Source organism: Physeter macrocephalus, chromosome 4 (genome assembly GCF_002837175.3).
Source record: "Physeter macrocephalus isolate SW-GA chromosome 4, ASM283717v5, whole genome shotgun sequence".
NCBI classification, from domain to species: domain Eukaryota; kingdom Metazoa; phylum Chordata; class Mammalia; order Artiodactyla; family Physeteridae; genus Physeter; species Physeter macrocephalus.
In genome coordinates this window covers 57,131,490-57,147,162 of record NC_041217.1, presented here as the reverse complement: position 1 = coordinate 57,147,162, position 15,673 = coordinate 57,131,490, and the positions used below count along the sequence as shown (strand labels likewise).

Here is a 15,673-nt window from a genome sequence, read left to right as displayed (position 1 = left end):
CAGAGGCAGTGAGTCTGCACATTCTTAGTGGTCTCTGTCTACAGAGCAAAACAGCAGTCAGGATTGGGAAGACATCAAACGTGGCTTTTTCCCTGGGCCTCCCTCCTGCTATTTCACAATTCAACTCAGTTTGTGTGAAAAATGGCTAGACAGAATGAGGACCCTAAACCTACTTGTCAATGTGTTTATGAAATATGGGAACTACAGAAGCACTAAGGTAAACTTTTATTAATATGAATTTCCCTTATAATAAGGATTAAATGCTGTGCAAAATTTTGAATTAATCATTAGAGTGAGTTTCTGATGAAAGTGTTACTGAGTCCAAGCTCATACTGCTTGCAGCACAACAGGTCAATAAGTTGAGAGACAAGGTGTTGAGGCGAGGAATAGCAACTTTATTTGGAAAGCCAGCAACCTGAGAAGATGGCAGACTAACATCTTAAAGAACCATTTTGTTTGGGCTTGAATACAAACTTCTTTTATGTTACAGAGGGGGAGACAGGAGGGAGTGAGATCAAGAGGTGAAGGGTTGTGGCAGAATTCTTGGTGCTGGCCAGACCTTGAAGGGGACATGTTAATTCTTTGATATTGCATGTGTTCACCAGAGGCCTGGTCATGATACTCCTGTAAGTCTTCAACAAGTGTTATTTCCTGTCCTAAGACAAATGTTCTTTCCTGTCCTGTAACTCCTTATCTCCATGTGGATACGTGATCACTAAGCAAAGGAGAATTATCTTTCTAATAATTAGTATACCTGTGAGCTAAGCAAAAGCATTTTACCTTTAAAGGTTAAGCATGGGAGGCAGAGTTTCTGGAAGGAAAGGGGCAATTATGTATACTTCAAGCTATAGGTCACAATCCTTTTATAATTAATGTGCCTGAGTGCAGAATTAGCAAGGTAATTAGCTATAGAGTGCAAAGATTAGAGCTTAAAAAAATAGATTCAATATGGAATCAGATTAGTTCTTCCCTGTTACAAGAGGACATTGCAAAATAATTATTTATAGAGTAAAAGTAACTTGTTTACAGATAGTGCAAACCAGTTTACATTGTCTACTATTGAGGGAAACAGCCAATCTTTGTAAATTTTGCTTCTGGATGAAAACAAAAGCTAATTGCAGGAACTTCCCTGGTGGTGCAGTGGTTAAGGCTAGGTGCTCCCAATGCAGGGGGCCCGGGTTCAATCCCTGGTCGGGAAACTAGATCCCACATACATGCCGCAACTAAGAGTTCACATGTCACAACTAAGGAGCCCGACTGCTGCAACTAAGGAGACCACATGCCGCAACTAAGGAGCTGGTGAGCTGCAGCTAAGGAGACTTCCTGTTGCAACTAAGGAGACTGCCTGCTGCAACTAAGACCTAGCACAACCAAATAAAAAATAAAAGCTAATTGCAAAAGATCAAAAAGAAATAGTCCCCAAAGACTTGGTTACCATTTGCTAGTTTTCCGTTGATAGGGAAATGGAACAAATTACATGTAATAAGCACCGGATAGGACAAGGGATGGTTCTGTCATCCTTGAAGAAAAATAAAATTCACATTAAAGCATACCTCTGTGGACACGGAGATACATAAATGTGTTGAAATGAGAAGGTTAGCGAACTTTCTGATCATTCAATTCCAACGTGTGGTAGATTTTCACCACCAATAAGCAATTATTGGGCACCACCTTAGTGTCCTATAATTCAACTCAGTTATGACACTATCTGCCTGGAGATAACATCAGATCCCATGGGTTATGGGCTCAGTCCTACAAGTCTGTCTCCCTCCCACTTTAGATGCCAGTTCCAAGCCCAGGTTGTTAACTCTGCTTCTGACACAACTGGCTATAAGTCAGAGGTTCCCACAACCAGCTTTCTGGTTCAATTAATTTGCTAGAGTGGTTGACAGAACTCAGGAAAACATTTTATTTACTAGATTGCTGGTTTGTTATAAAAAGATATAACTCAGGAACAGCCTGATGGAAGAGACACCCAGGGCAAGCTAGGGGGAAAGGGTAGGGAGCTTCCACGCCTTCTCCAAGTGCATCACTCTCCCAAATCTCCACATTTTCACCAACTCAGAAGCTCTCAGAACCCCATCCTTTTGGGTTTTTATGGAGGCTTCATTACAGAGGCTTGATTGATTAAATAATGATGGGCCACTTGTGATTGATTCAAGCTCCAGCCTCTCTCCCCTCCTCGGAGGTCAGGGGTGGGACTGAAAGTTTTAACCCTCCAATCACTCGGTTGGCTCTCTTGACAATTAGCCCCCATCCGTCAATGTGGTTCAAAAGTCACTTCATTAATATAACAAAAAATAGCTTTGTCACTCTCGTCTCTTAGGAAATTCTAAGGATTTTAGGAGCTCTGGGCCAGGAATGGAGTTGAAGACCAAATATATATTTCTTATTATAAATCACCACATTTATAGAAAAGAGAGCAAAAACTTGTAAATGGTTACTTGGGGGAGGGGAAGGGACTAGAGGTAGAGGACAAAGAAAGGGGTACTTTCCCTCTGTCTTCCATTTCCTCAAAATTCTTGAATTTTCTGTAGTGACAAGTATTTATATATTATTTATGTGATAAAATTAAGGCAACATTTAAAAAAAAATCTTTTTAACAGAATTCAGCAGTTAATAAAAAAATTATACTTGCTTTTCAGATTTGATGCAAGGATGCACTCATTCACTCAATCATTCATTTAAGTCCCTAATTATTAAGCTCATAAGGTGCCAGGCATAAGGGCCTCAGCAATGAACAAGCTGGATCTACTCCCTAATGTGACAGAGCCCAAATTCTAATGGGGAAAAACACAGGATAAACAGCTAAGCCACAGCTCAGTTGGGGTAAAGGTGCTCTAACCTAGGTGTACCGGAGGAACCTTGCTTACACAGAATGGCCAGGTAAGACTTTGAGGATGTGAAGTTTAAGCTGAGGCCTGAAGGCAGTCATCTGTTCTTGAAGAGCCATCTAGGAAAAGGAAAGAACTTAGAATGTTCTAGAAAGAAGAAACTTTCCAATTCTGCATGACTAAGAACAAATATATTCTGACCCAGGAACAGGCTGTGTGAATTCCTAGACATTAGAGCAGCAGAATAGGGGAAGTAGACCCTTCCTTTAAGTCCTAAAGACACTAACAAAGAAGTTTCTTAGTAGACCACAGGGCCATGTTCAACTTCTCTTGGGGCCAGTCTGACCCTGGATGCAGTAAATTTGGAAAACAGAAAAGTTACTCAGGCTCTTCAAAAAATATACTTGAAATACCTTTTCTGGTTGACTCCATGAAATCCTGCTGTCCTTCCTCAGCCAATTTCCAAACAGCCTTTCCATTCCATGTTACATGGTTTCCCTTTTCCTACTTTTCACTGGTAAGGGACTAGTAAGCCCTGCAGCTCTTCTCCATGCCAGAGCATCGTTTTTCACCCCTGAGAGTCACACACAAATACCTGCAAGCATGACTCAGGAAAGCAAAAGAGCCATGGCTTTCTGACAGAAGAATGTAGGATCTGTGAGGTAGGGTCATATTGTTCTTATTCTCTCTAAAGGTATTGGAAGCAGTCTGACCATCTGTTAGCTGTGATGCCACTCTGTGGTCTATTCCTAACTATATTATGTGTGTTTGGCATATAGGGAGAAGGGAGAGAAGAGGCTGCCAGCATCTGAGCATCTGAGGCTGCTTTGTTTATATAGAACTCACATTAGGACATCTACTCAGTGGAAGAGTCTGAGACTTTTGTACCTAGGGCTACTGGAGGCATGTTCAGTTAACATTTTCTCTAAGACCACAGTTCTGTGCTAAGTCAACTTAGCGCACTTTACTCATCAAGGACTAGAGTTGTTATGTTTTACTGTAAAACATGGTTTTTAAAAACTTATATATTTTATTTATTTATTTGGTTGCAGCAGGTCTTAGTTGTGGCATGTGGGTTCCTTAGTTGTAGCAGCCAGGCTCCTTAGTTGTAGCATGTGAACTCTTAGTTGTGGCATGCATGTGGGATTTAGTTCCCTGACCAGGGATTGAAGCTGGGTGCCCTGCATTGGGAGCATGGAATCTTAACCACTGCACCACCAGGGAATTCCCTGGAAAGCATGGCTTTTGAGGTCAAATATGCCTGGGCCCAAATCCCAGCACCTGAGGGATTCTGATATTCACCTTTCTGAGAGTCTGTTGCCTGTTTTCAAAGGACTAAAATGAGAAAATACATGTCAAGTGATTAACACTGTGTCTATTAGTCAGATTTTGCTATGATAATAATCCCCCAGTTTTAGTGGCTTACAACTCAAGCATTTATTTCTCAGAGTTCTGCAGGTAGGTAATGGTTGGGTTCTAGATGTCTTCTCATCTGGGGACCAAGGTTAAAGGAGCAGCTCCTTTATGGGATATGCTTGTCTCATGATGGAGGACAGGAGCAGAAGAGGGTTAGCAGAAACCTGGACTTGGTACTAGCATGCTGTCACTTCAGCCCGCAGTCCATTGTACAAAATAAGTGCCTATGTGGAGGGAGGGAAAGATGAATATTTGAGCAACAGTAATACAATCTATGAACTAAGCTGGGAACATGACAGGTACTTAACAAATGTTAGCCTCCATCCTTTTCCCAGTGCCTGTAAGGATTCAAAAAATGAATGTGATAATGATAAGCTAACTCTGTAGCCAGCCCAAACTTTTGACATAAGGTTGGCTGGCCACCCTCCATGCTGGCCCCAAATACCTTTGCCTTCATCAGTCTTATTGCCCAGAACTGTTCCACCATTTCCAGATCTAATCCTATATTCCTCACTCTGACCACTTGCTTCACTCTCCCCTGCAGCACCTCACTTAACCTTGTGCCCTGACAACTGGTGGAGACCCCTCACTTTCCACATTCTGCATAACTCCAACAGCACTGGGACCACACAGGATCCGGCCACTCTAGGCTCTCTTTGCTGGGCACCTCATGACCATGTGACCCAGAATTTGGCATCAATCACCAACATCTTTGCCATCGAAACAGTGTGTCAAGCATAAACACTTAACCCGAACTACCCAAATAACTGAAAACATAGTCTATAGTCATATCACATAGTTATTTTTGGATGTAAGTCTGTACACTTTAGTAAACTCTGGTTTTCAAATGACTTTTCAGTGATATAGTTATGGGTGGAAGGAGGGAGTTTGAGGTGGGCACAAGAGATAGTTGGCAACCCTAACTAAAAGAAATGGAAGGGCTTCCCTGGTGGCGCAGTGGTTGAGAGTCCGCCTGCCAATTCAGGGGACACGGGTTCTTGCCCTGGTCCGGGAAGATCCCCCATGCCGTGGAGCAGCTGGGCCCGTGAGCCATGACCGCTGAGCCTGCACGTCTGGAGCCTGTGCAAGAATGGAAAAAGTTATACACAATTGAGGTTAAGAAGACTTTGGATATCACTTGCTTCAAGTCCCTTATTTTACAAATGAGAAAACTGAGATGGACGGAGAACTATCTATAGCAAATTATGAGCAGAAACCAAGTTTCCTGAATCCCAGGCCAGAGCTTTTCCTACTATATCAAAACAGAGTAGAAGAAACCAGATGGCTACCAACAGTCCTAAACCCCAGAACCGGGATGAAAGAAGAGGGTAGTTGTGTTAATCTAGTCTTAGAGAGAGGAAAAATATGTTGAATGGAGCCCATGGCATGGAGGAGAACATCAGAAGAAGTGGGTAGCTTGTCAGGGGGGTCAGCATTTGGGTTTCAGCTAGTTTGGCCTTCTATATATTGTCCTGCCTGTGAGCATTCACCATCTTGACAGGAGCTACGTTAGGGCATCAGGATGAGAGCTGCCTCCTGGGGAATTTCCTCTCCCTGATAATAATTATAAGGATGGTAAGGACAAAGTCCTTGAGGTAGGAGATAGATGGGTCCCAGGCTGAGCAGCTGCAACAGGTCTCCTGCTGACGCTCCAAGGTATGACACTAGCAGGAGCATCAGGCCCTGACTGGGTAAAAGACAAAGTGACCACGTTTTTCTCATTCTTGTGGTCAAGAGGACTTCCCAGCCCACACATGCACAGGAAAGGTCCTCAGTCTAGGGAAGGGGTCAAAAGGAGGGAGGGGCTGCCATTCCATAATATGTCCTGCCAACCTCCCAGAAACCTTCGTGCTAAAGTGACCACAACGTCTTCATTCTTGTGGTCAATAGGATTTCCCAGTCTGACACATGCACAGAAGGGGTCCTCAGTCTAGGGGAGGGACAAAAGGAGGGAGGAAGTGCCGGCCCGTAATATGTCCTGCCAACCTCCCAGAAACCTTCGTGCTGGAATCCATCTTGGCTGAGAGATGCACATGCTCCCACCAGGAAGGACCCTGAGTCAGGCCAAATATGGGCACAAACAAGATGATTGGCTGGAGACAACCCGGAATACTGCCCCCATATAAGCAATCTATGCCACCCCTATTGCACGTAACTCAGAATTTGTCTGTGTGCTCTTCCACACATATTTTCCTTCTGATAAATGCTTTGTTTGCTTCACAGTCTATGTCTCTTTGCTGAATTCTTTCTTCAAAGAAGACGAGGACCGAGGTCCTGCTTTCCAGCCATCTTGCCCCCCTCCCCTCGAAATCTGCCTGAGCCTAAATATTGAGGATGGTGCATTCCCTGTTCAGATAGCCAAGGGCTTTGGTAGTGTGTGATCCCCACAGTTCCCCTGTGAGGTAATGAATGTGTCATCAGGAATATCTAAGGGCCTTTCTTGTGGAAAGGATTAATAATCTGGTACAGGCAATAAAAACTTGATTCCCAGATCCTTAGTCTAATTATCAAATTATTATGATTTCTAAAAAAAGAATTACCAACACAGTTGGCTCTCCATATCCATGGGTTTCACATCCACAGATTCAACCAACCGAGGATCAAAATTACTCGAATAAAAATAATTCGAGAAAGTTCCAAAATGCAAAACTTGAATTTGTCACCTTGGCAACTATTTACATAACATTTACATTTTATTAGGTAGCATAAGTAATCCAGAGATGATTTAAAGTATACGGGAGGATGTGCTTGGGTTATATGCAAATATTGTGTCATTTTTTTTGTAAGGGACTTGAGCCTCTGCGGATTTAGGTATCCATAGGGATCCTGGGTCTAATCCCTCATGGATATTGAGGGATGACTGTATATTTCATTATAATGAGATGTATGGATTATTTGACTGGAGTCATGAGTCATGGTGTCTAGAAGCCCTTCCATAAGAAGGGGGAAAAAAAGAAGGAAGGAAGGAAGGATGGAAGGAAGGAAGGAAGGAAGGAAGGAAGGAAGGAAAGAAGGAAGGAAGGAAGGATAAAATGGAGTCAAGATGTTTCAACAATATTCTTAACAGGTATATATATAGTTCAGCGTAGGGGTAGATATACCAAGTGCCATTTGCTGAGATCTGTGGATGCAAGTGTCAGTGCCTAGATGAAAGAGGAATCAGTCTTCACAGGTAGATGGACATGGAAGAAAATTCTGACCTTCATTTGGTGTTGAATCCCAATTATGAAGAGTTAATGATCTGTAACACATTAGCCAACAATATACTTCAAGGAATTCTGTGAATTTTTTTGCAAATAAAGAATATTTGTTTTAGATGTACAATTTCCTCAAGTTAGCTCTGTTGTAATTTTATACTTTACTTTTACAGTGGTGGGACCCAGGGTAGGCTGCCCCCAAATATGCCTCAATGGTGTATTGATTATTTTGAATTAAAGTTACTTAAGAGCTTAAGGACTGTACACAGCCAGTGCAAGAGGAGCACATGGACCCTCCTTTCTGTCTCCCCAAAAGCAGGAAATAAATTTCCCCTGTGAAAGAATACCCTTATTGCCAGAGATAGGGAATTGGTGTTGAGAAGCCTCTATAAACAAGCCTTGTTACTTTTAACATTTACTACCACAAGCCCAGACTCTGTTTAGATTCTTCACTGATTGAGCACCCAAAACCTAAGTTTCTTTGTCCTGTCAATTCCTCACAAATGTATTGTTTCTTTGTCTAAAAAGTTTAAAAGCTGCCTGCTTTGGCCACTTCTTAGGTCCCATTTCTATGGATCTGTGTGTGCACAAATTAAAATTTGTTTATTTTTCTCCTGTTAAACTGTCTTGTGTCAATTTAGTTATTAGTCCAGCCACAAGAACTCAAGAGGGGTAGCAGGGAAATTTTCCCCTCCCTGATGATGCCACAGTATTAGAAATGAGTAGGGAGTGGCAGAAGGTGGGAGCTATAGTCCCTCAGTCTGAGCACTTCCGAGCACTGATGGCATGGGAATTTTCACTGATTTACTGAGCACTTAGCCCACACACTGTGCCAAGGAAGGAGGGTGCACAGTGTATTTTGCCTTGTCCATATACTGGAAACTGCTTCATAGCTGTCGTGAGCAACATTTAATTGCCAGCATTACACCCATTTCACAGAAGTTAACTAAGCAGACTGAGAGCTTAAATGACTGCCTAAATCAGCAGCTGACCTGGGACAGAAAGCCAGAATCTTGGCTCTTTTGATGGTTTGAGTCTTGAAGAAAATATTTTCATTCCAGTTTGATCCAAATAACTTATCTGGAGTCTTGCTAGTAAGGAGAACTTGAAAGGACACCTGGTTAATCTGAAGCAAAATAAAATGAAATAAAGCTTAAAATCCTTTTCAAGATTTTTTTTTATGTGAACCATAAAGCTAGCCTCCCCTGTAATTATGATCATTGCCTTATTATTCTGCATGAGTCACATCTGGGTCGCCGAGGTCTCTGGCCTCTGCAGCAGCAGAAATCCTTCCTCAGACACTTTGCATGTCCCACACTCAGTCTGTGGAGGTTTATAAAGGAAACGGGACATTCAAAGGCCCATTAGACAGGGCAGCCTTGAGGTTTTTTTAAATTGTGGTAAGATACATAACATGAAGCTTCCGATTTTAATCATAGCAAACAGAGGCATATTTGGGTAGTCTTTTTGAGCTGTGAATAATTTTTTCTAGTTAACAGTGAGATGGCCTTGCACTTTGAGCCCAGCTGAGAGTCCCGGGACATTTTAAATCTCCAGGAAAATGAACAACCTTTCAGTCAGTTTCTTTTCTCTTTTTCTTTCTTTCTTTTTTTTTTGAAGACCTAATTGATTTTATTAAATGATTCATGAATTGGGCAGCATCCCACCTAGCAAGCAGAAAAGTGCTCTTCAGCCAGTTTCTAATAACTCTCTTACTTACTGCCGAGAGACAGCTGCTTTAGTCAGGTCCTTTAATTTCTTTTATTATTATTTTATTTTTAATTGTGATAAAATACCATCCTAACCATTCTTAGGTACACAGTTAGGTGGTATTAAGTATATTCATATTGTTGTGCAACCATCGCCACTGTCCATCTCCAGAAATGTTTATCTTCCCAAACTAAAACTCTGTCCTCGTTAAACACTGACTCCATAATATTCTGACACCAACTAGGTTTCTGCTCCCAATCACAGTGTGTGGGTCCTTTCCTCACCAAGTAATTCTGACACCAGCTGCATGTCTGACAATTCAACTCAATTCTTATACTATCTACCCAGAGATAGCATCAGATCCCACAGGTTAAGAGATCAGTCCCACAAGACAGCCTCCAGCCCCCACTTCAGATGCCAATAGCAAGTCTTGTTGTCACTTGTGCTTCTGACAGGTTGCCTATAAATCAGAGGTTCCCAACTTCTAGAGGATGCTTCTATAATGGATTGATTTGAGGCATTTCAGAGAGGTTATGAGGGCTAGAAGGACCCTTGACTAGTTGTTCAACCTTTCTTTACCTTAATGCACTTTCAGTCTTCCCACCTCCCTGGAATTTTTCAGGTTCACATAGCATACTGGTGAAAGCATGCATGAAGAGCTAAGTGGTAACAAGTGTAAATTACCAATTTCAGCCATGACGGTGACTTATTAAGTGGGGTTTGAAAACTGCAGTGAAGGATGGCCAGTGGGAAGTGTGTTTCCTTGATAGAGCAAAGTCCCTCAGCATGAAGTGCAGTGTAGCACAACTGCCTTGTGTGCTTAAACTGGTAAGGTCCTGGACCACACTTCAGTGAGTCTGCAGGAAGACTTCCTGCCCCCCACAGCCCTGAGCCTCTCCTGCCATGGTGTCGGGTGTGGTTGGCATGCTGCTTCCTGATGGACACTGGGAGAGACAGGCCCTATGACAGGCCCCTTACTGTGGTCTCCATTTAAGACTGGGTTCTTCTGTGTGCGTTTATCTTATGCTCCACTCCATCAAGTCAATAACTGTGGATTAGAAGTTCACAAGGGTTTTATTTCAGAGCAAGTACTTCTGGCTAACATAATGTGCTCACTTGGGTGGTTGTCTATGGAAGTCAACATACTTGTAAATTTTTTTGTTATTTGCTCTTTTATGTTACGTAAATGCTTAGTGTATTAATCTCTGGCTGAGCTGATGGCAAAATACATAACCTCCAAACTACTTTATTTGGTGTGATTTGTTAATTAAACTAATATATTTTCCATGTATGCCCATTACATTACTATGTGATAAAGAATGTAAAGTGTGTCATCAGAACAGAAAACCTAAATTTGGTAGTCAGGGAAGGCTTCCTGAAGGAAATGACACCTAACCCTAAAGGATGGGTAGAAGTTATCCAGGTAAAGAGGGAAAGGAAGAGTGTTCTAGTCAGAGGGAACAATAAGAAATGTTGGAAGAACTGAAATTCAGTTATTATGCTGGAGTGCATGGTGAGGGTGACGGGAAATGGGGAGAGGAAAAGCTGGAAAGATGGGCAGAGGCCTTGGTGTCAGGTTAAGATGATTAGACTTTATCTTAAGATAAGATAATGGCATTAAACATTTTAAGGAGGTGCCCATGATCAGATTTTAGTTTTAAAAAGATTACTCTTTAATGTTAAAGGAGGAGTAAGATGATCAGCTTTTCTTTTTAGAAAGAGTCACTTGTCTATAAGGAGTTAAGGGAGGTCTGAAGGTACCTAAGGAGGGTATCACTGTAAGGTTTTTAGGACAGTGACAAGATGAGATATGCATTTGAAAAGAATCTCTCCTCTAGAAAGAGTTTTAAAAGGTATAAAGGGTTAATTTCCTGGCGACCCAGAGGAAACAGTGTCAAGGTGAGAGTCAAGACCTCCACCATGTCCTCCCTCCACTTCATTTGCCAATGCTGCAGCCAGCCCCTGAAACTGAATCAGTCCATGGAGACCTCCCAAGAACCTGAAGCTTTGATGCTCATCTCAGCTCAGGGGGAGCCAGGAGAAACCCAGGAGGGAGGCCCTCCTTCCAGGGAAGAGGCAGATTTTGAAAATCTACAGGAAGGTGCCTCTTACAGGACCCTTCCTGGCCTCCCTGGTGGCAGAATGTCCTGGAACAATTCTGACAACTTCACCCTGCTTGGGAATTTGGGCCCTCTGAGAACTCTCAGTAGAATCCAGAAGGCTTCAAGCGACATTTTTGACATCCTCTCCGGTGAAACAGGTGTAGACCACCCCATGTGTGAGGACTGTACTGACAATCTTTTAGAGCAACTGGATGTTCAACTCACCATCACAGAATCTGAGATTCAGAGCTACAAACGCTGTTTGCAGACCAGGGAGTTGATAAGTGAGGAGAGGGAGATGCTGCAAGAGAAGCTGAAGGGCCTGGAGCTGGAGGAAACGAGGCTGGTCCAGGAGCTGGAGGAGGTGGAAAAGAACCAAGAAAAAGCAGCAGCAGATCTCGAGGCAGCCCAGGCAGAGACTGAGATGCTGGAACAGCAAGAAAAGCAGTACCAGAAGGACTACAGTAAATTGAAATGGCAACAGCTAGAACTACATGACGAGCTGAGTAGTGTGGAGAAGCGGCTATGGTACGTCCAGATCCAGTGGCACAAGCTGGAGAAAACCAGTGTATTTAATGCCACATTTGAGATCTGGCATGACGGCCCCTTAACTACCATCAATAACTTCAGATTGGGCTGCCTCCCCACTGTCCCTGTGTGCTGGAATGAGATTAACATAGCCTGGGGACAGACAGCCTTGCTGCTCCTTGCCCTGTCCAATACCATTGGACTGGAGTTTCAGAGGTATCGACTCATCCCCTGTGGAAACCATTCCTATCTGAAGTCTTTAACAGATGATTGCATTGAGCTGCCATTGTTCTCTAATGGGAAGCAGAATGTTTTCTTGCATAACAAATTTGACCAGGCTATGATGGCTTTCCTGGACTGCATGCAGCAGTTCAAGGAACTGGCTGAGAAAGGTGGGTCAGGTATCTGTCTGCCCTACAAGATTCATGTGAAGAAAGGCCTGATGGAAGACCCGGGAAGCAGTGGTGGATTCTATTCCATCAGAACCCACTTGAACACAGAAGAGGAGTGGACAAAAGCACTCAAGCTTATGCTTATAAATTTTAAGTGTAGTCTCACTTGGGTCTCCTTAAGATATTGTCAAAATTAACTTTTTTCTAAGAGAGAGAGATTTTTTTTTTGCTTTAAGATTTTATTTGTGAAAATGTTATCAGATAAAATTTAAAACTGAAGAATATGTTTATAATTTAAAAAATGAATGGCCATACAGGCACTAATTTAAAATTATTGTCCAGAGCAAACCAAAAGACATTGCTGTCTTCCCCAGCATATCTTTGTCCTCCCTCTCCCTTTCTTCCCAGACAAACATTCAAAATGACAATGGTGAAATCATAGGATGACAAGATTATTCCTCCTTAAGCAGGGATAAAGATTGCAGAGAGAACTGAGGGGTGGGTGGGGGGTGAGAGGATGGGGTAGTAAAGAGAGAGGTGGAGGTCTTTAATTTTTTATGAGGAAAGTACTTGGGCCATTGTATGTAGTGGAACTTTGGAGTCAGGAAGTAATTATTGAAAGCTTATTACATTTCTGCTGTGATTAACAGTGTAAACCCTTCTTCTTTATCCCAGAAAAACTTTCAATAAACTTTTACACTTTCTTCAATGATTTAAAGTGAAAAGTGTGTCATTGGGCTGTGCCATTATGTTGAGACTAACCTGGAGGTGAGGGGCTGTGGTGGCCAGAGAGGACTGGTAACATTTCTGCTGATAAATGGTCAGGTAAGGGTCACAAGGTGAACCCTTACAGAGAGCTGCAGGTTGTAAAAGCCAGAGGACTTTTTAAAAATGCAAATTGTGGAACTTCCCTGGCAGTCCAGTGGGTAAGACTCTGCCCTTCCACTTCAGGGGGCATGGGTTCCATCCCTGATTGGGGAACTAAGATCCCACATGACACTGCACCATGCAGTGAAGACAAAAAATTTAATAATAATAAAAAAAAAGCAAATTGTGTCATGTCATTTACCTTCTTCTCCATTGCTCTCAGAATAAAGTCCCAAATTCTTACCATGGCTTTCAGCCTGGGTGATCTGTCCTGCCTGCCTCTCTAGGCTCACCTCTTACTGCTCCCAGCTCCTTTCTGTTCCCAAACATGCTAAGTCCATTCTCCATCTGGTCTTTGCCCATGCTCTTCTCTGTGTGTTTTCTAACCAAACTACAAACTTCCTGAGAGCTACTTTAGCTTAGTAGTCCAGATGGTGCCTAGAACAGCCTCTCATACATACTCAGCATCTGTAAATAGAAGTCATTGCTGTGGAAAATGTGAACAGGAAGTTGACTAATTTGTCACAGACTCAGAGGTAATAGAAAACTCCTAGGAGATTGGTTAAATGAATTAAGGTCCAAGCATATAATGGAATACAATGTAGGTATTAAGATGTTATAGAAGAATATTTACGTAATATTTAATGAAATTGCCTATCGTATATTAAGTAAAAAGATTAGGTTATAAAACATGTAATATAAACTGAATATTTAAAAGTAGTTAGAGAAAAAATAACTCCAAGAATATATATTCCTTGAATATATGAAGTATTTCCATGAAAATTTTGTATTTAAAAAAAAAATTCTTTCCACTTGAGATTAGGAAAGATACAGAATATTAGTTATCAGTATTTCTATTTAACATGTGTTGGTGATCCTAGCTAGTACAATAGATTAGAAGTAAAAGGTATAAAGATTAGAAGGGAAAAAATAAAATTTTTATTTGCATATGACATAACTGTGTAATGATGTCCCAATAATCAACACATAAATGATTAGAATTAATCAGTGAATTAAGAAATTCACTGACTACAAAGTCAATTACAAAAACCAAATGTATTTCTATATATAAGTAACAATTAGAAAGAGAATTTTAAAATAGTTCAAACTGTTAAATTCCTAAGAATAACGTAACAAAAAGCCTTTTGCACAGAAAACTATATTGTCTATTGTTCTAGAACAGGGGTTTGCAAACTTTTCGTGTAAAAGTCCAAATAGTGAATATTTTAAGATTTTTGGCCCATGTGGTCTCTGTTGCAATTACTAAATTGTAGCAACTATTCAACTGTGCTGTTACAGCATAAAACCAACCACAGAAAATGTGTAAATGAATGGGCATAGCTGTGTTGTAGTGAAACTATATTCATCAAAAAAGACAGCAAGGTGGATTTGGCCTGTGGGCCATAGTTTTCTGACCCCTGCTCTAGGCCATAGTCCATCAAGTCATGGACTATGTCTATCGTGTTTGTAGTTATGTCCCAACAGTCTGCACAATGCTTGCCACATAGTAGATCCTCAACGAATAATTGAATGAATAAATCACAGAATTATTCTGTTTCATTTTGTGACTATCTCCATTCCCCCTCGCCTTTTCCAAATTTCTCACATAGGTACATATTTTCCATTGAAGTCATTTGAGTGTCAGAAACTACTAGGCCAAGAGATTTTAGGCACCTGAAAAAAAAGGTAAATCAGTTTTATTTATTCATTCATTCATTCACTCACTCATTCATTCATTCATTCATTTTGTGTTAAGAACACTTAACATGAGATTCAACCTCGTTAGATTTTGAGTGTACCGTATAGTGTTGTGAAGTATAGGCACAATGTTGTAGATCTCCAGAACTTAATCACCTTGCACAATTGAAACTATACGCACTGAATAGCAACTCTCCATTTCCCCTTTCCCTCAGCCCCCAACAACCACCATTCTACTCTGTTTCTATGCGTTTGACTATTTTAGATTTCTTTCCTTTTTAAAAATAAATTTATTTATTTATTTATTTAGGCTGTGTTGGGTCTTCGTTGTTGCACGTGGGCTTTCTCTGGTTGCTGTGAGCGGGGGCTACTCTTCGTTGTGGTGCGCGGGCTTCTCATTGGGGTGGCTTTTCTTGTTGCAGAGCATGGGCTTTAGGTGCACGTGCTTCAGTAGTTGCAGCACGTGGGCTCAGTAGTTGTGGCTTGCGGGCTCTAGAGCACAGGCTCAGTAGTTGTGGCGCACGGGTTTAGTTGCTCCGTGGCATGTGGGATCTTCCAGGACCAGGGCTCAAACCTGTGTCCCCTGTGTTGGCAGACGGAGTCTTAACCACTGTGCCACCAGGGAAGCACAGTTTTAGATTTCTCATGAGTGGAACTGTGCAGCATTTGTCCTTCTGTTACTGTCTTAGGTAGTAAATCACTTTCAGAAAAAAGAAGTTCCAGGCTGTGAAAAGTAAAATATGGAAAAAGGTGTACCAGCATCACTTAAGACTTGTAAGAAATGAAAACTGTCAGGTCCATTCCAGACTTCCAAAGTCACAATCTTTTTAACAGAGGGAGCATTTGGAACAAAGAGAGAAAAGCATAGACAGGCCACCAGCCAGGAGCTGCAGGGCTGCAACTCAGTGTGTTTCAGTGGGAGTGTTGCT

At 41.8% G+C, this 15,673-nt stretch overlaps 1 protein-coding gene across 1 annotated transcript; it reads left to right on the top strand.

The window, feature by feature from the left end:
* Positions 1-11,074: 11,074 nt before the first annotated feature.
* BECN2 (beclin 2) lies at positions 11,075-12,376 on the top strand. Its single transcript, XM_007107891.1, has one exon. The coding sequence runs from the start codon at positions 11,078-11,080 to the stop codon at positions 12,374-12,376; it is 1,299 nt and encodes a 432-aa protein (XP_007107953.1). The 5' UTR covers positions 11,075-11,077.
* Positions 12,377-15,673: the final 3,297 nt, after the last annotated feature.